This window comes from Amblyomma americanum, chromosome 4 (assembly GCF_052857255.1).
Source record: "Amblyomma americanum isolate KBUSLIRL-KWMA chromosome 4, ASM5285725v1, whole genome shotgun sequence".
Taxonomy (NCBI): domain Eukaryota; kingdom Metazoa; phylum Arthropoda; class Arachnida; order Ixodida; family Ixodidae; genus Amblyomma; species Amblyomma americanum.
In genome coordinates, this window is record NC_135500.1 from 9015761 (window position 1) to 9043726 (window position 27966).

Genomic DNA, 27966 nt, shown 5'->3' on the forward strand with positions numbered 1-27966 from the left:
ATCAGGCGGCCTGGAAATCACAGCGCAAATGTAGGGCTCACTAACTACGGCAAGACATTCGATGTAGTCATTGATAACAGCGAACTGATCAAGTAAGTCACACTGAAAGCACTTTCTAATATTCAATTGAATTCCGCCACCACGCTTTTTCGATCGGTTCAAAAAGAAGGTTTTATAATTTGCATCAATTATAGCATCACATTCTGCTGTAGACCACGTTTCCGTTAACATGACCACATCAAAAGGGAAGGTAAAGTTTTCAATAAAAATATTAAGTATGTCTTCTTTATTACGACTTGATCTTATGTTCAGATGGAAGCATTTAAGACCTCTCATGTTTCCAGATGTGATAAGATTGTTAACTTCAGCAGGCTGTAATGCCATTCTGAATGACAAGATGGGATACTAGATAAGTTGTTGTGCTCACTGAATCTTTCCAATGTCTTTTTCGCATTGTATGCGAAGAACTTTTGACGTTTCATGTTTGCGAGCAAAGATTTTTCCGCCACGAACCCACACGAACTTCCAGTTTTGTTCTTTTTTCTTTTGTTTGGCCAAGCTGAGAAGCTTCTTCAGGGAGGGGCAAAGGTGTTCATTTATGTATATGGGATCGGAGCTATCAAATCCTAGATCTCTGTTTGTGAGGCGAGTCTTTTTGGCCTTTTCAAGAGCGCTGTCGCGTTTGGCGCGGGACTTGAATTGAATAACTATGTTCTTTGTTTTGCCGTCATTACGGGTGGGAACACGGTGACATATCTCAACATCACTGTCTGTGATTGATTCATGGATAGCAATCCCAACTTTGGTAAGGATTTCTGGTATGTTTTCCTCTTCTTCCTCTTCGACTCCCTGAATTTCCAAGTTCACGTTTCTTGAATACTGTTCTAATTGAACTACTCGCTTTTCAAGCTCCTCATTCTGTTGTTCCAGAGCCGCACATTTCGCTTCAGCGTTATCTTTTCAGTGCTTAGCTTTGCGTTTTTTTCAACCTCACTAGTAAGTTGCTTTTTCAGTGTTTCAATTTCAGCATGTGCAAATTCAAGACTTTCGGTCAAACTCTTTTGCTCGTTGCGCAGTTCGCGAAGTTCACTTCGTGCATCCCTTTCCAGGGACGCCTGAGCAGTTTTTATTTCCTGCTGAAGCTCTGCCTTTAACTGGGTGAACTCTTGTCTTATCTCTTCCTTTAACTTTGCTAGTTCTTTCGCCATCTGTGCAGGACGCCCCACGGCAGACAAGGGTACACACAACTGTGAACAACTTGGCAATGGCGACGACCGAAGCAACAATAATGGGTTCAAAAACTATATCCAAGCACTAACCTGCAGAAAAAGCAAGCTGTGCTTAGGCGATGCTCGTTCCGTGTCGTCGCCAATGCCAAGTGAAGCACCCGGTGGTCGCAGGCGGCTTTTGTAGATTCTGTTGCTGTGACGTCAGAACCGATGCTGGAGATTGCAGTTTTCAGTGATTTGACACGCCCCCGGATCTTTGATCTTCTTTATCCGTCGCTGGTGCTGACACGTGCGGGACGCTCATACAGCGGAAGGCACTGAATCTGGTATCCAGGGCTCGAACTGCAGAAAAAGCAAGCTGTGCTTAGGCGATGCTCGTTCCGTGTCGTCGCCAATGCCAAGTGAAGCACCCGGTGGTCGCAGGCGGCTTTTGTAGATTCTGTTGCTGTGACGTCAGAACCGATGCTGGAGATTGCAGTTTTCAGTGATTTGACACGCCCCCGGATCTTTGATCTTCTTTATCCGTCGCTGGTGCTGACACGTGCGGGACGCTCATACAGCGGAAGGCACTGAATCTGGTATCCAGGGCTCGATCTGCAGAAAAAGCAAGCTGTGCTTAGGCGATGCTCGTTCCGTGTCGTCGCCAATGCCAAGGAGGGTCTTGTGCATTATACTACTTTCTTCGCCACCTGAACTGCTATATCTGCAGTGAGTATGGGGGGAACGGATTACCAGCAGGTTTCTGTGTACAGCGGATCATTTTTTACAGTGCACGTTCTTTTGATTTGATTGGCGCAAACAAAAGTGTCAGTAATATCAAACTTGCGGTATTTACTATTGAGCATATCAATTTTAAGCCGGAATAAAGCTGCCAGTGGTTAACGCTGTCCAGATTCGGCCGGCCCCCTATTCCGGAGCTCTCGCGAGTACACACTGCAAGAAAAATAGGGAGCCCCTAGGTTCGGTTTGGTTTATGGGGGTTTAACGTCCCAAAGCGACTCAGGCTATGAGAGACGCCGTAGTGAAGGGCTCCGGAAATTTCGACCACCTGGGGTTCTTTAACGTGCACTGACATCGCACAGTACACGAGCCTCTAGAATTTCGCCTCCATCGAAATTCGACCGCCGCGGCCGGGATCGAACCCGCGTCTTTCGGGCCAGCAGCCGAGCGCCGTAACCACTCAGCCACCGCGGCGGCGTCCCCCCCTAGGTTCGGTTCCCTATTCTAAACTCAAGTGTAATGTCGTACACCAACCCTCCCTCACAGCTGTTGTCTCGCCCGCCTTACCGCCTGCCAACGTGCCTGATGCGAACCATACTCACAGTTATTTAACACTGGCACCAGCATTTCATAACGCCGCAAGTGTCGCCGGAACTCGCATCACCACAACGGCAATTTTCTTGCCGTCTTTTTAACCCAGCGTGCCTGAAAACACTAGCAGCGCTAAAGTAAGTAGTAATAAGATTGGTTCCTTCCCGATTTATTCAATTTCCTCATGTCTCAAGTGCATTTTGCCACCGAGTGTCCTTAGTGAAGTCCGGTGACTGAACGCGCCTTCACGTTTTTCCTCTTCGCAGCGCTGATTTCTGCTGACGCAGCGACGCTTTGTTCAGCCGAGATACCACTGATAGCGATCGTCTGCCAGGGAGGCACGGGCTGCAACAAGATGGTATTGGAGCACGTGAGGAAGCAGCTGCCCGTGCTTGTGATTCAAGGAAGCGGAGGCGCCGCAGATCTCCTGGCCTTCGCGTACAACGAGATAGACAGACGGTGAGCTGAGCGCCTGGTGAAATAGCGACGGTGTTACGCGCCTATGAAGGACGCTGTATTGCAATGGTCCGGATTTCTTCACACCACCTGTAGCTATTTAACGTGCGCTGGCATCGCACAGCGCACGGACCTACTTGTACTTAGCCACCATAGAAACACAAGCGCTGCACCAGGGATCGAACCCGCGATTTCCAGAAACTGTCTACGTTTATGAACCTGTCTTTCATATGCATTTACGTTTTGCGCTACTGCTGAATTGAAACGAAATAACGATGACAGGCTTCGCGTGCCTGTCTGGTGGACTTCCGCGTGCAGAAGCACCACTACAGGCTATGCTGAGTATCCTGCTTTAATTCCGACTAGCAAGGAGGTTTTTACCGAGCACGGGCGTTGTTGCGTCATTGCACTTCGGACGAGCTGGGGACACCAAGGCCGAGAATGGAGCCTGCGCCGTCATGCGCACTTGTAGTTGTACCGCATTCGCTGAGTGGTCCAAATACAGAAGAAAATAATTACGAATAAACAGTAACAAAGCCACCACCGAAAAACAGCTAAACCTACTTCACGATATTCAGTGTTGCTGTCCTGCAAATTTTTTATTTTTAACACTGAACGTGCTGTTCTCACGGGAGAGGCCTATTCAGCATTAATCATTTATCATGTAATCATTCATATTTATGGCATAGCAATACAGGTGCTCGATACTGCGCGTCACACAGTCAAGGCAAATCGCAAAGGATACAGAGCGCTGCCTGAATTGACTGGTCGCTGGCTCATGGAGGGCTAACTGGCAAGGGATGTAGCCGCGAGGATGGCGCCGCTGTTGCCATCCATTCGGCAGCTGGCCAACTGGGGTTGGCAGGCTGTGGGAAGCTGCATCCAAGCCCTCCTTTGAGATAGAAGTTTCATTTAATGAGCTAGGACTAAATGGGGAGGCCAAGCGCAGGGACAACAAGCAACAATGCAAGGGCAAAAGACGTGGCATGAGCAAACACACGTCAGAACCCAACTGCAAGGCATTTCCGTGAAGGAACATACGGGCAGGCAGGACCCACAGCAGGAAGCTCAAAAAGAATGGTTTGATACATTCAACAGTCAATGCTTTTTTAGTGCAGAAAGCAAGCTCACCGTCTGAGTATCTGGTGGTAGGCACTGCCTTTTGTAATGATAAATGTGCAGCGGCGGAGCATTTACTTCAATGCTGAGTGTATCCGGCATATATCTGGACGCCTGTTACTCGTGCTTTGCGTACGCTTCCTGTTTGGTAAGATATACAGGTTGGATAAGGCCCCGTAATTAACCAAATGCTTATGGCTTGGCCGAGGCGCTTGGCATGGGAAGGGCCTGCGGCATGGCTTGCAGAGGCTCGTGCGCTGGCAAGGAATCGTAGGTGGACCGATGCTCGCGTATTCTGGCTTAAGCTCGCCTGGTTTTGTATTTTCCGTATTGCTGAAGGCCAAAAAATACTGGAATTTCTACACTTAGCGTGTGGAGGGCTCACGAACAATGACTGTGCAAGATTCACGATTCACCTTGTCTTGTGAGAGGCGGCATTGTAGAGTTAAGTTTGCAAGGGGGCCTCCAAAAGTAATTTTGTGCATTAGTAAGAAACTAGTCTTCACAGAGGAATACAGGCAGCATATGGTTGACGAGCACAGCAGCCGAAACTATCGCAATGATGAGTGCGGTTGTGGCTTTCAAGCAGGCAGTGCATTATGAATGCACACTTGATCCTTCTACGACTGTCAGCGGTTGCTGCGCCTCAGATGAGGTTGAAATCGTCGACAAAAAACTTAGAGACAACAGTGTTCTTGGACTCTGCATCAGCCATGGCATCATATGAACCCATGAATGCTTTGTTGGCAGAGAGGAACAAACACTTTAAACGGGTGCTTTGAAAATATTCCCAACGGCTGGCATGAAACTCTGGAGCTGAAGCCGAAACAGGCTGCAGCTATGTATGTCTGCTTCGGGACATGGGCGTTTCGTTTCACGACGCACGTAGAAAGAAGGTGGCTTTCATTATGGAACTTGAAACAAATGGCATCGTTCAGCGTCTGGCTCGTACGGAAAGTAGGCACGCTGTAACGCTGTGAAGGTGCTGAGTAGTTTGCTTTCTTCTCGACAAAAGGAGATGAGCTTAGCAGAGGCTGTTTTATGGAGCAGATGTGCGTCATTGAGTCAAATGGCTTGAGTTACTACCGACGTTAGTTAGACGTATAGCTTTGGTCTTTAGCGGCACTGAACAAGCCAGCCGGGAAAGGGTACTCAAGTGGACGTGACTGGAAGAATAGCCTTCAGGGCGGTGAACTGGGCAGACTGAGGGCTGCGTATGTTGTGAAGTCCCTTCATGATCGGGGCACGTTGCAGTGAAGACTGCGACTAATCGTGGGCGTTGAGCTACTATGCTCGTGGGAGCGGATTTTTAACAGATACTTTGCAGGAGGCACCTAAGTTTCTGTGCCTCCGCTAGGGGATGGATATTTGTAGCTGATATGCTTGCTGATATTTATTTTTTAACCGATCACGACGAGACTAACAAGACATCACACAGAACCACTAACACCATACAGCGCTCGAATCGATGCATTCAAATACTCATTTTTTCCTCACACAATAAATCAGTGGATTGAACTCTGGCTTGAGGTTGTAAACAGCATCGACACCAGTGACAAAATTGCTTATTAATAGCTGCTGAGTTGTTTTTCTTGGTTCTCTTACTGCGTCCTATTACTCATATGTTAGTTTCCTGCGATATAATTTGCCGCGTTTGTTTTATGTATATATCTTTGCCCCTCTTGCTTGGGCCAGTCTCAGGGTCTGCAGTATTCTATAAATAAATAAATACGTAAGCAATATATTTACTAGAAGAAACTTCAAGGTGAACAAGACATCTGTGAATTGACAGGAAATGAAAGGTGCAGAAACAGTTGCGGTTAGAAAGGGACATGGGCAAGATATCTTTTATCGCCACTCCTATTTATCCTCTATATCTGGGAGATTTAATGGAAGGTAGAAACGAGCGGACTAGGCATTGCTGTGTGATGGCGTCGAGGGGGGCGACTGCAGGTAAGTTACCTATCGGGACTGATGTATAGTGATGACATCACTCCTCCAGCAGAAGTCGCTAGAGGCCTGCTAGACTTGGCAGACAGTTGTGGAAAGGAGACGGCGATTCTAGGACAGAGATTTATCGCTCAAAAATTGGGAGGGAATGTTATAATTATGAGCCTGGTACGATGCGGCTAGAAAACTAGCGTTACAGTAAAGGCACACGCCTTTCTTGGTATCTGGATAAATTTTAGCAGAGACTAGATGCTAAACCATAAGGAGGAAATTATGAAGAAAGCAAAAAGAAACGCAGTTCGCATGAATACCCGCGCACAATGGAGATATAACACATATGAAGTTATGCGGGGAATCTGGGAAGGAAGCAATAGTATCGGGCTTGACGTTTGTGAGCACTGTGGTGCGGTTTTTGTGTACCCCAAGTTCGGCACTTCAAATAAAGCAGAGGAAGGTTGGTAGGCATGCCAGAGGTGGCACAAGGAAACATTACTATTGAATCAGTTCAATCTAGTATCGGGCAGCTAACATTCGATGTGCATGAGGCAAAACGTAAAGTGCAATATATGAGCGATGGTTGACGCATATGAATAAGAAACTATGGGGGGCAAAACTTTTCAGATACTTACACCGATGTAATATATTGCATGGAGGCGAAGAACTACGTGGTCTGCTAATGAATACATATATCAAAGGGAAGAAGTCGTCACGAAGCAACGTTGCAACAAAAAGTACGATCCTCAGAAAATACTCAGTGGCAAAAGAAAATGCTGGATAAGCCGACGTAGGAGCTTCATAAGACGGCTAAATTTGATAACAAAAATGTGAACATTTTTGTGCATTCAAAAGGGACTGGTGTGAGGCTAGGGCTGGATATTTGAAGACTAAGTGTTACCGGCGACAATTCGACACCAAGGATGACATTTGCTTTTGCTGATTGCAGCACAGGGATACGTTAGAACATATTTTTATCCAGTACAAGACCCTCCAACCCTCAGTGCACGATACCGCCGCAGAAATCCATGAGGCAGTATATTTTCGTAAAAGCGAGGACATGCTCAATTTTCTAACAGTAGGATCAAGAAAGATGCTATTAGAGGATTGGTGGAGAAGGTCAAAGCAGTAGCTTAGATATTGGAAGAAAATTGGCACTTAATCCGTAGATATTGAGCACGCTAGCAATTAATTGTGTCACCACCTCGATACAAAAGGTAGGGTAATTGTCTGTCTGTCTGTCTGTCTGTGTCTGTCTGTCTGTCTGTCTGTCTGTCTGTCTGTCTGTCTGTCTGTCTGTCGGTCGGTCGGTCGGTCGGTCGGTCGGTCGGTCGGTCGGTCGGTCGGTCGGTCGGTCGGTCGGTCGGTCGGTCGGTCGGTCGGTCGGTCGGTCTATAGAGGCAGCTAGCTAGCTAGCTAGCTAGCTAGCTAGCCAGTGAGTCCGTTGGCCTGAGGATTGGTACTCAGCCCAGGTTTTGTGAGCAGTTCGAAATTTTTGGAGAACAGCCTGAATAGCCTCTAACACACGGCCGCAGTCGCTAGAAGCTTCCGAGGGGCACCGTGGCGGAGAATAAAGAAAGCGACATTTCTGCCTGTAGCCGCCGGAAGAACCACAGTTTCGGCATACAGTGGCAGAAGGCTAGTTGCGACGATAACTCAGCGATTACGAGAAGGGGAAGACGGCAGGGGCTCGTAAAGGTCGATGCCCACGCGAAAAAGGGATGGGCAGGGCAAGGATGGCTGCGAAGGGCCAGAAAGGTTCTGCGTAGTGACTTTGGCTTTGGCAGTCAAGGCGTGAGCGAATGTACTTGCGTACAATGCAGTACATACCACACAAGTAGTACCGATGCAAAAATAGAGTGTAAGCTTTCAAAACAACGGCATGAGCAGTGTGGGGGTCGCCATGGAAACACGCGCAGAATTTTACTCGTAGGTAGCTTAGAAACGACGAGGAGCTATTTTCGACCCTGGGGCATATAATTATGTGATGATTGAGGAGAGCGTAGGTAGAGCAGAGTGTTGCGGCAGGCTTGACGCCGAAGCGATTGAGAGGTTGCTGCCGTAGGGTGACGAGACAGATGTTGCACGACGGAAGTATTCCATGTTTTGCGCTCTTCCACAATTACGTTTGGTGTGCGCAACGAGGACAGCACGGGGTCAATGCTGGGGATGGTCGCAGCGTCGCAAGGCAGCGGAGTACGATAGAGGGCGTAAGCGCCAGAGTGCTTTTGTCCGGGACGGTGGACGGCTCGAACGCCACACTCCTGAAATCGCAAAGGCCGACGGAAAAGGAGATCGATGGGTCCTTTAAGGGCAACAGACCGCATAAGGAGTGGTGATCGGTGACTACGTAGAATGGGTGACCCTAAAAGAATGGTCGAGATTTGGTTAGTGCGCAAAGATTGGCCAAGCATTTTTATCTTTGACGGTGTAGTTGATCTCGGCCTGAGACAGCGTGCTGCTAGCATATGCGACCACATATTCGCGGAATCCGGTTCTACGCTGGGCGAGCAGAGCACCAACGCTAAGCCGCTAGCATCCCTATCTCTGTCGAGGCGTTAGGCCCGTAATGACGAAGGATGCAGGTGAGGTAAGGAGGCGACGCACGGTAACAAAAGCGCCATCACTGGAGAGGACTTGCCGCCCCGATGGCTCACTCGGATGCTGACCCGAAAGACCGGGGTTCTGTCCGGACCGCGGTGGTTGAATCTCGATGGAGGCAAAATTCTAGAGGCCTGTGTACTGTGCGATGTCAGGGCACGATAAAGGACACCAGGTGCCCGAAATTGCCGGTGAGTTCACACCGACATCCTTTATGGCCTAAATTGGTTTGGAATGCTAAACCCCCAAAACCAAAAACAACAACCACATTGAGAGGACCATGAGATTTCCCGGCTTGAACCCGCGTCAAAGGTGAAAAAATTGAAGCAAAATTTCGTATGAGGTGCCGAAAGTAGGAATATTGGCGAATGAAACTTTGCAGTACTTTGAGCTTAGACGGCTTTGCAAAGTCGGCAACTGCGCGGAGATTTGCTGGATTTGAAAGGATGCAGACTTCCGATATGACATGGCCCAGTATAGTAAGCTGGCGAGCTCCAAGGAGACGTTCAAAAATTAATGGCAATCCTGCGGGTGTGATCCAGGTCAACACTGGACGCAGGCGAGTCAGATTATTGGAGAACTCGGCTGAGAACGCAATGATGTCGTCGAGGTAGCATAGAGACGTCTTCCAGCGCAGGCCACGCAAGGCGTTATCCATCATGCGTTCAAATCTTACAGGGGCGTTTCTAAGCCCGTACGGCATGACGTTAAATTCGTATGATATAAAAGAAGCGGGCGCAAAACTTGGACAAGGAACGAAAAGAAACACAAGCGACGACTGACAAAGGCTACTACCAAATGTTTAATGAGGTGTGACGCACGAAATACGTAGCAAAAATACGAGCATGCGCAAGGACAATGGAGGCACACATCAAACAACCGCGTTACGCTTATGACAAAAACGAATTGAGATAGGCAAATTCAGCGGTATAAATCTGTAAAGAATCATCACTCGTAGAACGATCAGATAACCTTTTAATATATAATGCCTCCAGACCAAGCCGAGCTTTTACATTGGCGCTCCTGCCTAGAAACTTAGTGTTCGCAAATGTAGCCCTACAAGTGCTGACACCGGAAGAAACATGCCGTGCAAGATTTGAGGTTCTCTCGTTATTTTCTAAATTTTACTCATGCTCCCGTAGCCGGTCATTAATGCAGCGGCCAGTTTGGCATGCATAAGAAGACCCACAAGAAAGGGGCAAGCTGTACACAACTCCTGTAGCGCATTTGACATAAGAGATGTCATGTCTCTTTTTGCAGCCATCCTCGCAAACGCCAGAAATGGGGCGGCAAAGCTTTGATAGCTTGTTGGGGGCTGAGAAGACCAAAGGTACGTAGTGTTTGCAGGCCACATTCTTGAGGTTGTACGACACTCGGTGCACATATGGGACAACCACCAGCTTTGAAGACGACCGATTGGGTCTTCGGTTTTGAGCCCCTTTTTGTTCTTGCAAGAGGGTTTCAGCGACAGCAGAAATAACCGGTCCAAGGAAGCTTACCGCCAAGAGGCGGGAGACCTAATTATTGAGACTCTCCTGCATGCTATGAGGGTCATACTTAGGGCCTTTTTCCAGGACGGATGAAATCTTTTCTGGAACTGAAGTACCGCCGGCGAAAACCACACGCTCCTTGTTGTCATGGCTTCTTTTCGGACCGAAGAGGCGGGAAGATGGCCAAGATCAGCTCTCCATCGTTGTTCGATGACTTCCGACATTAGACGCTTTAGGTCAGCCACCTTCTTTTTGGTGTACCAGCCAGGATACAACTTCTATCAGACGACCCACAGCCAGTCATTGTAGATCCGGATGTGACGGGAAAGTTCCAACCGGAAAAAATCTTGAGGAGACGTTTAGCATGACCCCATTGGCATTCAATCCAAGGTACCGGCGCACGAGCCCCTCGAAATTAATAAGAATATTACCTCAAAGGCTTACGATGAGGACTACAAACGATGCGTCCTAAAAGGTGTGGACAGCTTTAAATAGTGTGCTAATTAGCACACGAGTAAGACTGGCTCTAAGGATGTTAATTGTGCTGTGCATCTTTCCAAAAGGCGTGCTAAATATGGTCCGATTATGACGGGCTGTACGAATGTCAATTCCATCGTGCACTAATTCAAAAGCCGTGATGTGTGTTTGCTGCAATCTGATAAAGTTGGCAAGTTTTTTGTTTTACCTAATGGCCTCTTTAAGGAAAAAGCACTTGAGGCGGTTGGGAAGAACTTTTTGTCCGTAAAAAGAAGCCAACTAAGAGTAACAACGAAATTTATAGACTTTTGCAAGAGCTTGCAGCTGAGGTCGTTAGCGAATGCTATTGATACTAGTTCTAAGAATTCCTTGTCAGTCTTTTTTTCGGCTAAAATTCACAAGCCAGATTTGCCATTTCAGACTGTCGTAAGTGGGAAGGGATCATGGCAACAACAGGTCAGTCCATTTATTTTTCTTATCTTAAACATATATCTAATAATGATCCCTTCTTGGCAAAGAAGTCAGCAGATGTTGCTGAGATTTGCAAAACAGCGATCAGATAGGTTATGGTTTTTCAGTGGACATTGAAGATTTGTTCTTTTCGCTACCATGCGTTGAGTTGTTAGCATCGGTTAGATATTGTATCAAAAGCTTGGGGTTGGTGCCATTCCAGAACAACGTCGGCATTTTTACGGATTCCAGAAATGGAATGTAGCGCCGAAAAAGACAACACAGCAAGTGAGACGAGACAGGCGCAAATTTCAACTCTTTATTCACCGCAAATGCGAAGGAATATAAGGAAAACAATCAAGATCGGTAGCAAGAACCACGCATGCGCGCGAGAGTTTTACAAAAAAAAATGGATAAAGATAGGTGAGGCACACAGGTATCTCACCCCTGTGTATCTGAAAAAAGCAGTTTCATTCTTATAAATGGTGACAGATGGGGCACTAACACTATCACTACAGTTACTTTTAATCAAAATTGCCGATTGGGCGAGTTGGTGGGACATGGCTTTTAATACAGAAGGCCTCCAACAGTTCACGGGCTGTCTGGTCCTTACTTCGGTTTAAAACCTTCGTTTCTTTCAGGCTTGCTTAACACTTAATCTTTATTTCGTATCTACAGGCTTTAAAATGATGCGCAAAATGTGAACGAGTGCCATTTTGTAAATCCCGATTATGTTTTGCTAATCGATCGTTAATACAGTGGCCGGTTTGTCTTAAGTACAGCCGCGGTCAAAAATACGCGGCCCACGGCTGCGGCGCAAGGAGCGGCTGCGGGGCCGCACCGCGGCGCTGCTACCTGCGTTGGGCGTTCTGTGCGAGAGTGCACAGTGACGACAAAGCTTCGCCGTCACTCTCCCCTGAGCACGCCACACGGCTGATAAATGTCAAGTGCAGCGTTCAGCTGCTTCGCGGCTGACGGTCAATACGAAAGAGAGCTCTGCAATGCGTGCTGTGCATGGCTTTCACCGCGTACTCTAATATCTCGTCTTCCCTATGCACGGACCGGCTACGGCAGGCGCGCGTTCGGCAGTTCGACTAAGCGCGCCTGCCTGCGAAGCGTCCGAGTTCGGTTCGAATTGCATACTTAACGCGCGTCTCGCGTCCGTGTACGCCGCGCTCCAGTGCCCGGCGTTTGGTTGGGTTAGCCTTAATTACTACCTGGAGCTCGGTCCTTCAAAATCGTTAATTTAAAAGCTAAAAAAAAAAATCTAAGTGCGCTCCTGCTGCAAAAAAACTACGAGTAAACACACTACCAGAGACAAAACAGGGCTTCACCGAGTTCACAGGCCGGGGTCTTGACGCGAAAATAACTTGTTCTGCCCTATTTCTTGAGCACCGTAATGCCCGTGCACCAAGGCTCACCACGCATGGGCGCGCGGGGCATACGAGAGCGAAGCAGTATCGAGGCGGTAACGGCGAACCGCGCGCACTCCCCTTGATTACGGCTGGCAAACGACGCAAAGCGGAGACGCGCCCCTTCAGACTGACCTTCAGCCGCGAAACAGCTGAACACCGCACTTGACATTCATCAGCCGTGTAGCGTGCTCAGAGGAGAGCGAGAGCGAAGCTTTGTCGTCACTCTGTGCAGCTTCGCAGCGAGCGCCCGATGGAGGTAACAGCGCCGCGCTGCGGCCCCGCAGCCGCTCATTGCACCGGAGCCGTGGGCCGCGTATTTTTGATCGCGGCTGTACTTCTTTCCGCACGGGAGAGAAATCTAATAGACGACTCCCCCTCCACATTTAACAAGCGGAGCTGCATGTCTCTTTTTACATTCAGTTTTGTTTACCTTGTTGGGATCAGTTTTAACACACAAGGCAGCCAGTTTCTTTGGGGCGGAAAAAACCACAGGAACCTTATATTTTGTTGCCACATGCTTCAAATTGTGCGCCACCTGATGGGTGTACGGGATGAACACAGGTCTACTTTTGCTTTTACAGCCCTCCGACCTACGACCGATTAGCAGAACATAACCGGGATTTACAAAATGGTACTGGTTCACATTTTCCGCATCATTGTAGGGGCTGCGGAGAAGAAAGGAAGATTAAGTGTGTAGCAAGGCTGAAAGAAACGAAGGTTTTAAACAGAAGTAAGGACCAGACTGCTCGTGAACTGTTGGACGCCTTTTATATTAAAAGCAAAAGTAGTGATTGTGTTAGTGCCCCATCTATCACCATTCCTGAGAATGAAACTGCTTTTTTAGATACACTGGGTTATGATACCTGTGTGCCTCACCTATCTTTATCCACTTTTTTTGTGAAACCCTCGCGTGCATGTGGGGTTCCTGCTACCGATCTTAATTATTGTCTTCATATTCCTTCGCATTTGCGGTGAATAAACAGTTGAAAGTTGCGCCTGTCTCGTCTCTCTTGCTGTGTGTTGTCTTTTTCGGCGCTACAACCAGTTCTAGAAACATGCACCAACGAGGCCCTCAACAAGTATTACTCATTTCAACAGATAATTTTTAAAGCTTTTAGAGTTTTACCTGATTGTTACCTTTATCTTACATGACAACCAGCATTATCTCAAGCGCAAAGGTATCTACAAGTATCTTGTGTGGCGCCCATTTTATGTCATATTTTTTTACCCTTTATCGGTCATTCATTGGAAATAACCTTACGTGAAGGTCCAGATTTAAAAGTTTTTAGATATGTAGATGATTTTTTAATCCTTTTAGGGGCTGGGACCTTTACATCTCCTGGCCCGGTTGTTTTACAAATTTTAACTGCTTTTAATCAATTAGGACGAGGGTCGGTTTTTACACATGAACTACCTGATAATCCACAGTTACCGTTCCTGGACTTAAAGCTGAGGTTCTGTGGTAGCCACGCTTGCCTGACATAGTACTTCCCCGCGCGCCAACAAAGATTTGTTGAGATACGACTCTTCACGCTCTAAAGTTGTGAAAGCAGCCAATGCCTCCCTGTCCCTGGAGTCTGCTCTTCTAAAGTCGTGCCCTCATAGCATGCAGGAGGGTCTCAACAATAAGAGAAATAGGACAAGTCGCCGGGCTAGTTGGTACTGATCCATGGTTGACAGCGCTTAAAAAACACGAACAGAATACAGAAAACAAGGAATACGACGTCATAGGCGCTTAACTTCAACTTTATTCAAGAACCACCAAAATGCCCGGATATTTAGCAACCAAGCAATGAAATTTAGCTAAAAACTGTGCCAAGGATTGAATCTCAAAAAGCTGTCTCGTGCAGTAGAAGGTGACAGGAACACTTGCTTGCAAATGTTCTTCACTGCAAAAACACGTAAGGTAGGGTGCCCTCTGCGTGTTATTGTTTCGGAGAAAAATACCTGGCAGAAAGACGTAGCTAAGTACTTGCAAGATAACCTCGATTTGCTTTCTATTGATGATCCCTCAAAATTACCTCATGAAACTCGTTCGCGAAGCTATCGACAATTGCGTAGCCATATCCTTCCAGAACTGGTGGTTTCTTGGAATAGTTCTCTGTATACCTATAATCAACAGTTGCAGAATGGAATGGCTCACGCTCAATTTAAAAGCAAGGAATCTGCATAGGATCATGCATTGCCCCCGTTCATAGCCATATTTTTCTTGCCATGCAAGACAGAGCTGTTAGGAGCCGCTTCGAACACTCAAGCGATCAAAAAATTTTCCGCTTCGTCGACGATTTCTTAGTCCTTTTAGAGTGCGACAACGAAGTCGTTATTCAGAAAGGGCCTCAAATTTTTAGTCTTTAAGCGTACCCTAGCTCCACTCGAACTAACACACGAATTGCCGGACAATAATTTTATGCGCTTCCTGGAGCTAAGGATTTTCTTTACGCCAAATCACGTGTGCTGGCCATTTGAACCAAAGGGCAAAAGGGCCATCTTACCTCACGAATCCGCTTACTCGAAGCAGGTGAAAAGAAGTAGCATCCAGTCATGCGAGCACAAATTGCAGGAAAGCTTCACAAACCAGATAGGCGGGCTCACACAATCAGGGTACCCGTCACAACTGCTTAGCTCTGTTGCAGAAAAAAGTGCTAAAAAGTAACAAGCGCGCAAAACGTGGGCCACCGGTTGAAGCGCGCAAGCGATATAAAAAGGTTGCTGTTATCCCTTGCATGCACCAAATTTCACACAACCTTAAAAAAATTGCAATGAAAACAGGAGTAGACGTCTTTTCCGCACCGCAGTGCCTATCCCAGCTCTGTCGGATTGTAAATGAACAAGAAAACAGGAATAGAGGATGCACCAGTATGCACAGAAATTTCTCAACGCATGCGCGAAAGGCGTAGTCTACTCAATTCCTTTGTCTTGTCGCAAGGTATACATCTGCCAAACAGGCCGATGTACCAGTGAGAGGTTACGGGAGCACAAGATTGACTTATCAGGTACACTTGCTACATAGTTCTAAACAGACACGGACGCAGGGAGACAAACAGGACGGGCGCTTGTCTCCCTGCGTCCGTGTCTCTTTAGCGCTATGTGGCAAATGAACTGTCACCAACTCGCCCAAGCTTCCTCTGTGGCAAATTATCAGGTACATCACTCAAGAAAAAAGGTTAGTACTGCGCCAATGAGACACTACAGAACAGCAACAAAAACGACAACACAGGCGCAGGCTTACAACTGTTTATTTAAGACCGAAAGGCAAACCCTATATAAGGCATGAACATGGGCGCATAACCCTCGCTGTCATTCACACAAGACCTGATTACAATCTAGACAACATTCACCAAATTTTTACATTGCAGAAGGGCCGATAGACTACACAGCATTTAGTCAGCATGTCCCCAGACACTCCATGTCAAGAAAATGATTAAAAAGTAATAAGGAACCTAAATATCCACCTGAGTAAAGTGGGTGAAAAATACGTGAAGTGACAATGCAGGTGACCCAACAGACAACCAGAGTAAAACAACTATGCAAACGCGATAAAATCATGGTGTGTGACATGTGGAAAAACCGGCATGAGAGCATGGAAACAGCAAAGAACACGTGTAAAAGTGAATATTTAAAACAGGTGAAAGAGTGGGATGAGGTATAAAAAAGCAAGCATGTCATGGAAGCCAACAAAGAACAAGTGTAAAGGTGAGGATAAAACCAGATAAATCTACATAGGTGCATAAATGTTTTACTCTGGTTGTCGGTTGGGGAACCTGCATTTTCACTTCGCGTATTTTTCACCCTCTTTTTCACCCTCTTTTTTGTTAGGTTCCTTGCTTCTTTTTAATCATTTTCTTGACATGGAGTGTCTGGGGACATGCTGACTAAGTGCTGTGTGGTTTATCGGCCCTTCTGCGATGTAAAAATTTGATGAATGCTGTCTAGATTATAACCAGGTCTTGTGTGGATGACAATGATGGTTATGTGCTAAGGTTCATGCCTTCTATAGCGCTTGCCTTTCGGTCTCAAATAAACAGTTGGAAGTCTGCGCCGGTGTTGTCGTTTTTGTTCCTGTTCTCCTGTCGTGTCTAATTCGCGCAGTACTAAGATTTTTTCCGCAATGAGCCAACTAGCCCGCAAGAGCGTTCTACTTCATCACTAAAAAAGACAGCCTTTCTTTCGGGGTCTGTTTGGCTTAATATTGGTTTTACAAAGGTGTTACATTCTCTGCATTTTCCGCTAATTTCCCTTTTATTGCTTTTATTTTTATCTTTTTCTTGCTTTTAGCCTTCTTACTTTTTGTTGAATTTCTTTTATTGATATTTTATCTCTCTCGGTTTTACTGCACCTCTTCTCGTACCTTTAGCAGTGTACTTTGTTGGCTTCACCTTTCTTGCTCATCCCCGTTTTCACACCTTTTATTTATCCAGCGCACTTCATCTTCTGTGTTTAGCTGAGTTAATTGTTGGCTTCACCTTTGTTGTTAAATTTTAGTTTGCGCACCCGATCACCATCGTGTTTTCATTGCGTGCTTTTTTTTTCACTTGGCACTGCACCTTTTTCACTTTTCGCCACGTTTGATCCTTGTTTGTGTGTATGTTTTGGTTCAATATTAACGGACCCGTTCTTGAATGTTTCTTTAGTCAATCCGCACCACTATTTCACGTGTCGGAGGTTTTTATTCTTTTTTTAATTGACTCGGTATAATTTTTTTTTGTCTCATCTTGTTCTGGTTTTATCCTGCGCTGTTCAATTCTTTGGTTTTTCTCCTTTGTCATTTAACCACTACTTGTCATATCATTTCTGTTGCTCGACTGCATAAAATTTTCGCCGCTTGTCGGTGCCTGCGTTTTGGGAATATATGCAGTGTCTCGGTGGTCCTTGAGCAAATTTGAAGTTCAGCGCCTGTGACGTCGTCTTTCATGTTTTCTGTCTTCTGTCCGCTGTCAACAACAATGGATCAACAATAAGGTCTCCCGCCTCTTGGCGTTGGGCTTCCCTGGTCCGGTTATTTCTGCGGTCGCTGAAACCCTCCTGCAAGAACAAAAAGGGGCTCACAAAAGAAGGACCGATCTATCGTCTTCAAAGCAGGTGGTTTTCCCGTATGTGCACCGAGTGTCGCACAACCTGAAGAAGGTGACCTGCAAACACCACGTACCTTTGGTCTTCTCAGCCCTCAACAAGCTATCAAAGCTTTCCCGCCGCATTTCTGGCGTTTGCGAGGATGGCTGCAAAAAGAGACATGGAATCTCTTATGTCAAATGCGCTACAGGACTTGTGTACAGCTTGCCCCTTTCTTGTGGGTCCTCTAATGTAGGCCAAACTGGCCGTTGCATTAATGACCGGCTACGGGAGCATGAGTAAAATTTAGAAAATAACGAGAGAACCTCAAATTTTGTACGGCATGCTTCTTCCTATCAGCAGTTGTAGGGCTACATTTGCGAACACTAAGATTCTAGCCAAGAGCGCCAATGTAAAAGCTCGGCTTTTGCGGGAGGCCTTTCATATTAAAAGGTTATCTTATCGCTTCGCGAGTGATGCTTCTTTACAGAATTATACCGCTGAATTTGCCTATCTCAATTCGTTTTTGCCATAATCGTAACGTGGTTGTTTAACGTATGTGACTCCACTGTCTTTGCGCATGCTCGTATTTTTGCTGCATATTCCGCGTCTCACACCCCATTAAACAGTTGGTAGTAGAGCTTTTCAGTCTTTGTTTGTGGTTCTTCTTGGTCATTGTCCAAGTTTTGCGCCCACTTCTTTTATATCATGCAAAGCCAACTTGCCCGACAACAAGCTGTCCTTAAATTCCTGTAATGCATCAGGCGTGACGACCGCTGTTTTTGCATGGTCGCGTTCGGCCATGGGATATTGCCAATGTCCAGAACGCAGATCGATTGACGAAAAGAATTTCGCACCTGGTAGGCAGTCGAGGGCGTCAACTGTGCAAGCAAATAATAGTTTTTCCGAGCTATTTTTATCGTGTGGCGATAATGACGAACAATTTAATGGATTATTTTTTTCTTTAGAACCAGTACGACTGCACGTTACCAAGGGCATTTCGACGGCTGTATAATCCCGCTCTTTAACATGTCCACTTGCTCAATAATCACGCGACACTCGATTACTTACACGTGATATGGGCGCTGTTGCAGTGGTGGATGGGAGCCAGTATTGCTACTACGGTTTACATCTGATAACGACCGAGGGGACACTAGCAGGCATCAAACGATGAAAGAACTTGGTGCAAAAGGTCAAACAGTTCGTCACGGCACGTTGAATTGAGACGTTGATCGATTGCGCGATACAGGATGTCAATCGGCGACGGCCGGATTAACAGGGGCACAGGAGTAAGAGAGTAGAGCGATAGAGGGAGAACAGCTTAGCGTTCGTGGACCACTTTCACGAGTTCCGACGCACCCAAGACATTAACCATGAATCAGGGTTACAGAAATAACACCATCTGCCGGGCTAGTTGGTTGCGATCCATATGTATCAGCAGCGCGAACACAAAAAGGAAGAAGGAGAAGATAGAACAGAACGCTGAACTTCCAACTTTTATTTGAACGAAAACTGAACCCGCACTTATATACACACACCAGGAAAAGCCCACCAGAGGGAGTGGTCAAGCCACGCGAACAAACTGGGACCCACACGATTTACAGGGCATCAAAAGATAACAGGAATCACACTATACAATGAGATCAAAGATATGGAGCATGAATGACATGTGTAAACAAAATTTAAAAACAGGGTTGAGCATACGCGAGTGACAAAACAGAGTTGAGGGCGCGATTTTGCTAAAACCAAAACATGAGACGGCGAAAATACGAAAAAAAAATAGCGAAACGAAGGATGAGCGCCAAAATTAACACGGCTAGAACGAAAAAGCGACATGTGAAGGGTGCCTCTAAAAACCGGGTAAAATCAGATAAAACCAGACAGGAAGGTGATTTCTTTTTGAGATAATGAAATAGAATGGGTGCTAACGCAACCTTCCTTAAGCCCTGAGATGTGGGCTGCTTCAATGATTTCGCGCGTTATTTGGTTTTTATGTTTTTTTCAAGACAGTTGCCTTCTTAAAGTTAGGAATGCATTTCTTTTTGCTGTCACATACCCGGCAATGTGCGGGCAAGTTCCTCAATGGCGCCCCAGTTAAGTCGTTCTTGTGTTCTCTTAACCTTTCATTTAAACATCTTCCTGTTTGGCCTATGTAAGCTTTACCGCAAGTTAAAGGGATGGAATACACGGCGCCCTCCACACAAAAGATGACCTGGCAAAAAGAAGTTGCCAAGTTTCTGCAAAGTAACCTCAAGCGACTTCCAGTCAATGACCCCTTTCTTGCAAAAAATGCCGAAGAAGTCGTCAGATTCCTGCATGAAAACAGAACAGTGTCGTTCAATGGCTTCTCCATTGATGTAAAGGATCTGTTTTATTCCATCCCTCAGGATGCCCTTATAGAATGTGTTCGTGACGCCATCGATAGACACAGTGTGTTGGCCTTCCAAAATGAGTGTAGCGTATCTGCGGACGGCTTCATTGAGCTGCTATGCACTTACCTAAAGTTTACTGTAACTGAGTGGAACGGCTCCAGATTCATACAAAAGCAAGGCATTTGTATACGCTCTTGCATTGCCCCCATTTTGAGCGACCTTCTCCTGGCTATGCATGACAGATCCTTGAAGGACAAGCTCGAGTCTTCAAGCGTTCTCAAAATTTTCCGGTACGTTGATGACTTCCTGGTTCTCTTATATTGCGACTCTGAAGCATTTAAAACAGAAGCAACTCAAGTCCTCCACGTTTTTTCTAATACTTTATTACCTATTGAAGTTACCCATGAATTCCCAGAACAAAACGCAATGCGGTTTTTAGAGTTAAAGGTTTTTTTCGGAGAGAACCACGTCTGCTGGTTATTTGAACCAAGAGCCAATAAGCCCATCCTGCCTTACGACTCAGCCCACTCAAAACTTGTAAAAAGGAACATCGTGAAATCAACTTTTATAAAAGCACTCACAAAATCTTGTGAACACAAGTTGCATGACAGTTTTTTGAATCAGGTGTTGAGGCTGACGCAATCAGGGTACCAGCAATCTCTCCTGTCGTCAATAGCAAAAAAAAAAACTCCTGATAGATATGAAGCATGATAGGGAAGCCCCGGATCACACGCGACAGCGGAACAAAAGGGTTGCTGTTTTGCAGTATCTGCACCAAATATCTCATAATCTTAAGAAAATTGGTAAAAAAGCAGGTGTAGACGTTGTCTTTTCAGTCCCACTGCGCTTGTCCAGCCTGTGCAACAAAGCGAACAAAAAGAAAAAGAACAGTAGCTGTACAATCCGGCACCGAGACGCTTTTGTGCCTTGTGTGGAGGGCGCCGTGTATTCCCTCCCTTTAACTTGCGGTAAGGCTTACATAGGCCAAACAGGAAGATGTTTAAATGAAAGGTTAAGAGACCACAAGAACGTCTTAACTGGGGCGCCATTGAGGAACTTGCCCGCACATTGCCGGGTATGTGACAGCAAAAAGAAATGCATTCCTAACTTTAAGAAGGCAACTGTCTTGAAAAAACATAAAAACCAAATAACGCGCGAAATCATTGAAGCAGCCCACATCTCAGGGCTTAAGGAGGGTTGCGTTAACGCCCCTTCTATTTCATTATCTCAAAAAGAAATCACCTTCCTGTCTGGTTTTATCTGATTTTACCCGGTTTTTAGAGGAACACTTCACATGTCGCTTTTTCGTTCTAGCCGTGTTAATTTTTGGCGCTCATCCTTCGTTTCGCTATTTTTTTTCGTATTCTCGCCGTCTCATGTTTTGGTTTTTGAGCAAAATCGCACCCTCAACTCTGTTTTGTCACTCGCGCATGCTCAACCCTGTTTTTCTATTTTGTTTACACATGTCATTCATGCTCCATGTCTTTGATCTCATTGTATAGTGTGATTCCTGTTATCTTTTGATGCCCTGTAAATCGTGTGGGTCCCAGTTTGTTCGCGTGGCTTGACCACTCCCTCTGGTGGGCTTTTCCTGGTGTGTGTATATAAGTGCGGGTTCAGTTTTCGTTCAAATAAAAGTTGGAAGTTCAGCGCTCTGTACTATCTTCTCCTTCTTCCTTTTTGTGTTCGCGCTGCTGAAGCATAGGGTTACAGAATATGGCAGGGGATCGGCGACGAGCATGGATGCTGTTCCCGAGGTCACCGTGTGGATAGCACAGAGCAGCGCCAGGTTCTGGCGGCGAAGGAATAACTGCCAGGGTTTTAAGCACTACAGGTATCTCAGGCTGGTCGCGTTGTGAGGTGCTGTAGAGCGCTACAAAAAAGGAGCAGTTTGCAGGGAGTTACATCGTGAGAAAGATGTATGGTCTGGCTCTCAGAATTAGGTTAGGCGGAGGATGCGTTAGGCAGGGCAGTGAGGTAGCTTTGGATTGCGAGCAGTCGTCGACGGTGGCTGAGAGAAAACGTTATCCTAGAATGATGTCGTGTGAGCAAGAGGATAGGATTCAGAACAGCGTAGCAAACAACGGAGAAAAGGGAGACTAGACAAAACAAGCGCCAACGGAACAGAATTGTGTACAATACCTCCAGTATAACGACTGATGCTGTGCACGCTGTGACCACACCAGTGGCCTAGTGGTCTGAGCATCCGCCTTGGATGCGGTAGGAGCGCGGTTCAGTGCAGTGCCGCCGGGTACCCACCGGTGATATAATGTGTACAAGCCTTCCGCACGTCTGGTGCTCGGCTTATGAGGGGTGAAATGCTTGGGAAATGGGTCTTTGACGCCACCTTAAGTAGAAGCAAAATATTTTTTGCCATGGTGCTATTTGGCCACAGATGCCCATGCGCCATAAAAATCATAAACATCATCATCATGTACACGCTGCGAGCGACTTGGCTTTCAGAGCGTTAGCAATGCGAAGGGAAACTTCAGGAAATGGCGTCATAACTTCATCCGGTCGTCAGCAGAATTTCCCGCCCATAATCTACATAGTGGCCCCGACATCCACGAGAGCACAAGTCGCAGCATCTTCAGCAGAAACATCAATGACATTTCGTGGTAATATAGAAGGACTTGTAGATTTTGTAGAGGGCGCAGCTCTTGCCAGGGGAACTGTGATTAGAAGTTTACCGCGTCAGGAGGGCTTACGTAAGGGCACATGGATGGATGGATGGATGGATGGATGGATGGATGGATGGATGGATGGATGGATGGATGGATGGATGGATGGACGGACGGACGGACGGACGGACGGACGGACGGACGGACGGACGGACGGACGGACGGACGGACGGACGGACGGACGGACGGACGGACGGACGGATGGGTGGGTGGGTGGGTGGATGGTTGGATGGATGGATGGATGGATACGGCTGAACCCTTTAAATCGGGTGGTGGCTCAAGCCACCTAGCCAGGACTTATGAAATTTTATTCTTCTCTTGATTTTAACCACCAATCAGATAACCTTCGCTTGGTTACTTCTACCCGCTTAAAATCTATGTTCCCTTCATTGTCCTTAAACCCCAATGCCTTCGATAAATCAGCCCCCCTGCTTTCCACTGTAGGGTGAAGCCCTTTACAGAAAAGTATCAAGTGTTCAGCCGTTTCCTCCTCCTCTCCGCGCGCAACGCACAACGTGTCTATCTCAAGGTACCTGACTCTATATGTCTTTGTCCGCAAAACTCCTGTCCTGGCCTCAAACAACAAAGAGCTTCCCCTACAATTATCATAGATATTTTCTTTGGCAATTTCCTGCTTAAAAATCCTGTATGTTCCCATTCTGATTTGGTCAGCATCCCTGTTTTCCACAAAGCTCTATCTTTATTTCTTTAACCTTTTTCTTAACTGATAACTGCTGATTTGCCCCCTACTGCTGTCGAGATATTTGCTTGTCAGTGTTCTAGTCCGCTTTCTCCATTTCGTATCAACATTCCTTATATACAGGTATCTGAAAACTTTCGTAGCCCACTGCTTTTCCCCCATTTTTCTCAATCGCTCCTCAAATGCTATCTTACTGCTAGCATCTCTGCTCTCGAACGACGCCCATCCCATATCACTTTGTACCCCTTGCATTGGTGTATTGCCATGTGCTCCGAAAGCTAGCCTCCCTACGCCACGTTGTTTAATTTTTAACCTTGCTTGAACATCTGGTCTCATGCACAGGACCGCATTACCGAAAGTCAGGCTAGGAACCATCACCCCTTTCCAGATCTCTATCACCACTTCATACCGATTGTAATTCCAGTGCCCTTTTTTTCATGACAGCTGCATTCCTACTACCTTTATTCATTACATATTTTTCATACTCAGCGCCGTTATTTATCCACACCCCAAGATGATTGTACTCATCCACTATTTCTAGCGTGAACTTCTGTATTCTATGCTCGCCGACCTCATCAATAAATATCATCACTACAGATTTTTCCTTACTAAACTTGAAACCTAATCTATCTCCCTCTGTACCGCATATGTCTATCAACTTCTGAAAATCTTCATTGCTGTCAGCTATTAGCACTATTTCATCGGCGTATATTAGTCCCGGTAATGACTGTTTAATCAATTTTCCTTTCACATGGAGAGATGGAATGGCGCCGCGGAAAAGGGTAGCGGTGAGAGGTGGCAGCCTGGCGATCGGTTGAGAAGGCAGGAGGCAGAGTGCAAGCTTGTGCCCGGTGTGACTTGCGCTTGGATCGTGTGCTGAAAGGTGCAACCGAGCGCTGGTGTGGGTGCGGAACTCCATGAACGAGCGCCAGTTAATTTGCGACCTCACTCGGATGAATTGCTTAACATCTTATATGAGCTGCAGTCCGCCCGCGACCACTGCACCAGCATAGAAGGAGTGTACGATGGGGGGCTAGTTGGTAATCCATGAACTAAGAACGAAAACCACGCAAAGGACGATACACAGGGAAGAAGTAGACAGGACGAGCGCGGACTTGCAACTGTTTATTGAAACACATCTTCCTTCCATCACCAACCCTACGCATGCGCAACAAGCAAACTCTATCTTATCGAGTTCAAGAACTTCAGCTCCTTCTTGTACAGATAGACCGAAGCCTCGCTTACACACTTCTCGGGCCCATATCTATCAATCTGCCAGGCTTCGATGACCTCACGCGTTTTCTGGTCTTTGGCCCTTCCGATTATCTTTGTACGCTCAAAGAGTGGCGTGCATTTATTGTCACAAGAAAGACAGTGTTTGGGCAAATGCATGCCGCTGTGAGAGCCCAACGAATTTTTGTGTTCTTGTAGGCGCTTATTAATGCAGCGTCCCGTTTGTCCCACGTAAACTGAGCCGCAACTAAGCGGGATTTCATACACTACTCCCATTCGACAGGACACAAACTTGATTTTGTGGTTTACACCACAGCCTGCTTTTGTTCTCGTTTCATTGTTAGTTAGCGCGCACAAACGGGACAGCTTACAAGGCGCCGAAAAGAAGATTTCCACACCGAATTTTCCTGCTACCCTCTTCAGGCCATGCGAGGTCTTATGTATATAGGGCAGTACTTCAAATTTCCGCCTCTCACGAATGCCAGATTCTCGAGCACTAGAAATTGGGATGACGGTTCTCAACAGAGACCCGGCAGCGGCCTGCAGAAGCGACGAGGGAAACCCAGCACAACTTAGGCGTGCGACTTGAGCGGAAAAGCTGAGTGAAACCTTGTGAAAACAGGACTTCAGTAATGATGACCTCAAGCAGGATGAAGCAATTCCTCTCTTAATAAGCTTAGAGTGACAGGAGTCATAGGGTAAAAGGGCCTTTTTTGTTCTAGGCATGTACATCCAACACAAGTGGTCCGGTTCACTGAAAAACAATCTCAAGTCCAAGAACTGTAAGCAAGAATTCTCAGGCAATTCCACGGTAAAATTCAAACTGGGAGCCTTAGATTTAAAAGACGTTAAAACTTCATTAGTGACCTCTTGTGGGTTGTCATTGGGATTCATTTTTAAGAGTATTAAAAAGTCGTCTACGTATCGGAAAACTCGCGCGATGCGGTCGTCAGTTAGCGCCCGTGAGAGTGAACAGTCAACTTCCGCTAAATATATTTCAGTGAGAACAGGTGCAACACTCGACCCTATACAAATGCCTCGTTTTTGCACATAGAATTTATCCTGAAAACTCACTAGCGTTGAGGAGAGGTACACATTCAACAGTTCCATGAAACCTTCTATCGAAATGCCGCAGGCATTTTGGAACCCCACAACCCCCAAACGCTCTATACAGTTGCTGACCGCCATGAGCAGTTCGTTGTGAGGAACCGAATAAAACAGCTCTTCAATGTCAACCGAGAAGCCATAATTAACACCTGGCATGCTCTCTTTGAAAATTTTCACAATGCCGTCCGAACTGGTGGTCTTGTAGGGGTCTTCAGGCGACAGACTCTTCAGGTGTCTTTGAAGGTATCGGCTAACAACTGCCTGCCAGGTTCCTCTCTCCGTTACGATTGCTCTAAAGGGGCATTCTAACTTATGACTCTTTGCACTAAAAAACACAGTGAGCACATGTACCTTGTTACTCATCACTTCATTCTTCATCCGCTCAAGCTTCAAATCATCTAAAAGCGCAACCGCTTTGGCCTTCGCCTTCGTCGGCTTCACATCCGCAACTCGGAGCATGCCAGGTGTTAAATATGGCTTCTCGGTTGACATTGAAGAGCTGTTTTATTCGGTTCCTCACAACGAACTGCTCATGGCGGTCAGCAACTGTATAGAGCGTTTGGGGGTTGTGGGGTTCCAAAATGCCTGCGGCATTTCGATAGAAGGTTTCATGGAACTGTTGAATGTGTACCTCTCCTCAACGCTAGTGAGTTTTCAGGATAAATTCTATGTGCAAAAACGAGGCATTTGTATAGGGTCGAGTGTTGCACCTGTTCTCACTGAAATATATTTAGCGGAAGTTGACTGTTCACTCTCACGGGCGCTAACTGACGACCGCATCGCGCGAGTTTTCCGATACGTAGACGACTTTTTAATACTCTTAAAAATGAATCCCAATGACAACCCACAAGAGGTCACTAATGAAGTTTTAACGTCTTTTAAATCTAAGGCTCCCAGTTTGAATTTTACCGTGGAATTGCCTGAGAATTCTTGCTTACAGTTCTTGGACTTGAGATTGTTTTTCAGTGAACCGGACCACTTGTGTTGGATGTACATGCCTAGAACAAAAAAGGCCCTTTTACCCTATGACTCCTGTCACTCTAAGCTTATTAAGAGAGGAATTGCTTCATCCTGCTTGAGGTCATCATTACTGAAGTCCTGTTTTCACAAGGTTTCACTCAGCTTTTCCGCTCAAGTCGCACGCCTAAGTTGTGCTGGGTTTCCCTCGTCGCTTCTGCAGGCCGCTGCCGGGTCTCTGTTGAGAACCGTCATCCCAATTTCTAGTGCTCGAGAATCTGGCATTCGTGAGAGGCGGAAATTTGAAGTACTGCCCTATATACATAAGACCTCGCATGGCCTGAAGAGGGTAGCAGGAAAATTCGGTGTGGAAATCTTCTTTTCGGCGCCTTGTAAGCTGTCCCGTTTGTGCGCGCTAACTAACAATGAAACGAGAACAAAAGCAGGCTGTGGTGTAAACCACAAAATCAAGTTTGTGTCCTGTCGAATGGGAGTAGTGTATGAAATCCCGCTTAGTTGCGGCTCAGTTTACGTGGGACAAACGGGACGCTGCATTAATAAGCGCCTACAAGAACACAAAAAATTCGTTGGGCTCTCACAGCGGCATGCATTTGCCCAAACACTGTCTTTCTTGTGACAATAAATGCACGCCACTCTTTGAGCGTACAAAGATAATCGGAAGGGCCAAAGACCAGAAAACGCGTGAGGTCATCGAAGCCTGGCAGATTGATAGATATGGGCCCGAGAAGTGTGTAAGCGAGGCTTCGGTCTATCTGTACAAGAAGGAGCTGAAGTTCTTGAACTCGATAAGATAGAGTTTGCTTGTTGCGCATGCGTAGGGTTGGTGATGGAAGGAAGATGTGTTTCAATAAACAGTTGCAAGTCCGCGCTCGTCCTGTCTACTTCTTCCCTGTGTATCGTCCTTTGCGTGGTTTTCGTTCTTAGTTCATGGATTACCAACTAGCCCCCCATCGTACACTCCTTCAATTCATTTCTTCTACATGGGGCTCTGTTTTATGTCATCTTTCCTTCGAGAATCAATGCACGATGTGCACGAGTTTTATCGCTGCTACCACGATCGAGGCAAGAGTGTTGGGCTTTTGCCTAAGGAAACACGTCTGTCCGCCCAGCGTTGTGGGATTGTTCGGCTTCCTGGGCTGCTCCGAAGGCCACTGGAAAAGAATGGCTAAGATTTTAAGGAGCGAATGTTGGAGAAACGTTCGACTACTACGGGACTGGCTGCGGTTGGTGTGCTTCACTTGGAAGGGGACAGGCTCTGCCGGCATGAGGACATACAAGGACTACCAGAACCTGGCTGAGACTACCACTGAGTTCCTTTGGAACAAGCGACGACAAAGCCTACCTAAGGCGCCAA

At 46.5% G+C, this 27966-nt stretch overlaps 1 protein-coding gene across 1 annotated transcript in view; it reads left to right on the plus strand.

Annotated features, from left to right (window-relative positions):
- LOC144127733 (transient receptor potential cation channel subfamily M member-like 2) overlaps nucleotides 1-27966 on the plus strand; it is a 547241-nt gene that overhangs the window by 243256 nt on the left and 276019 nt on the right. The window contains exon 5 of the mRNA XM_077660634.1: nucleotides 2807-2999. Within this exon, the coding sequence (XP_077516760.1) occupies nucleotides 2807-2999 (193 nt within the window). The remainder of the gene's footprint in view (nucleotides 1-2806; nucleotides 3000-27966) is intronic.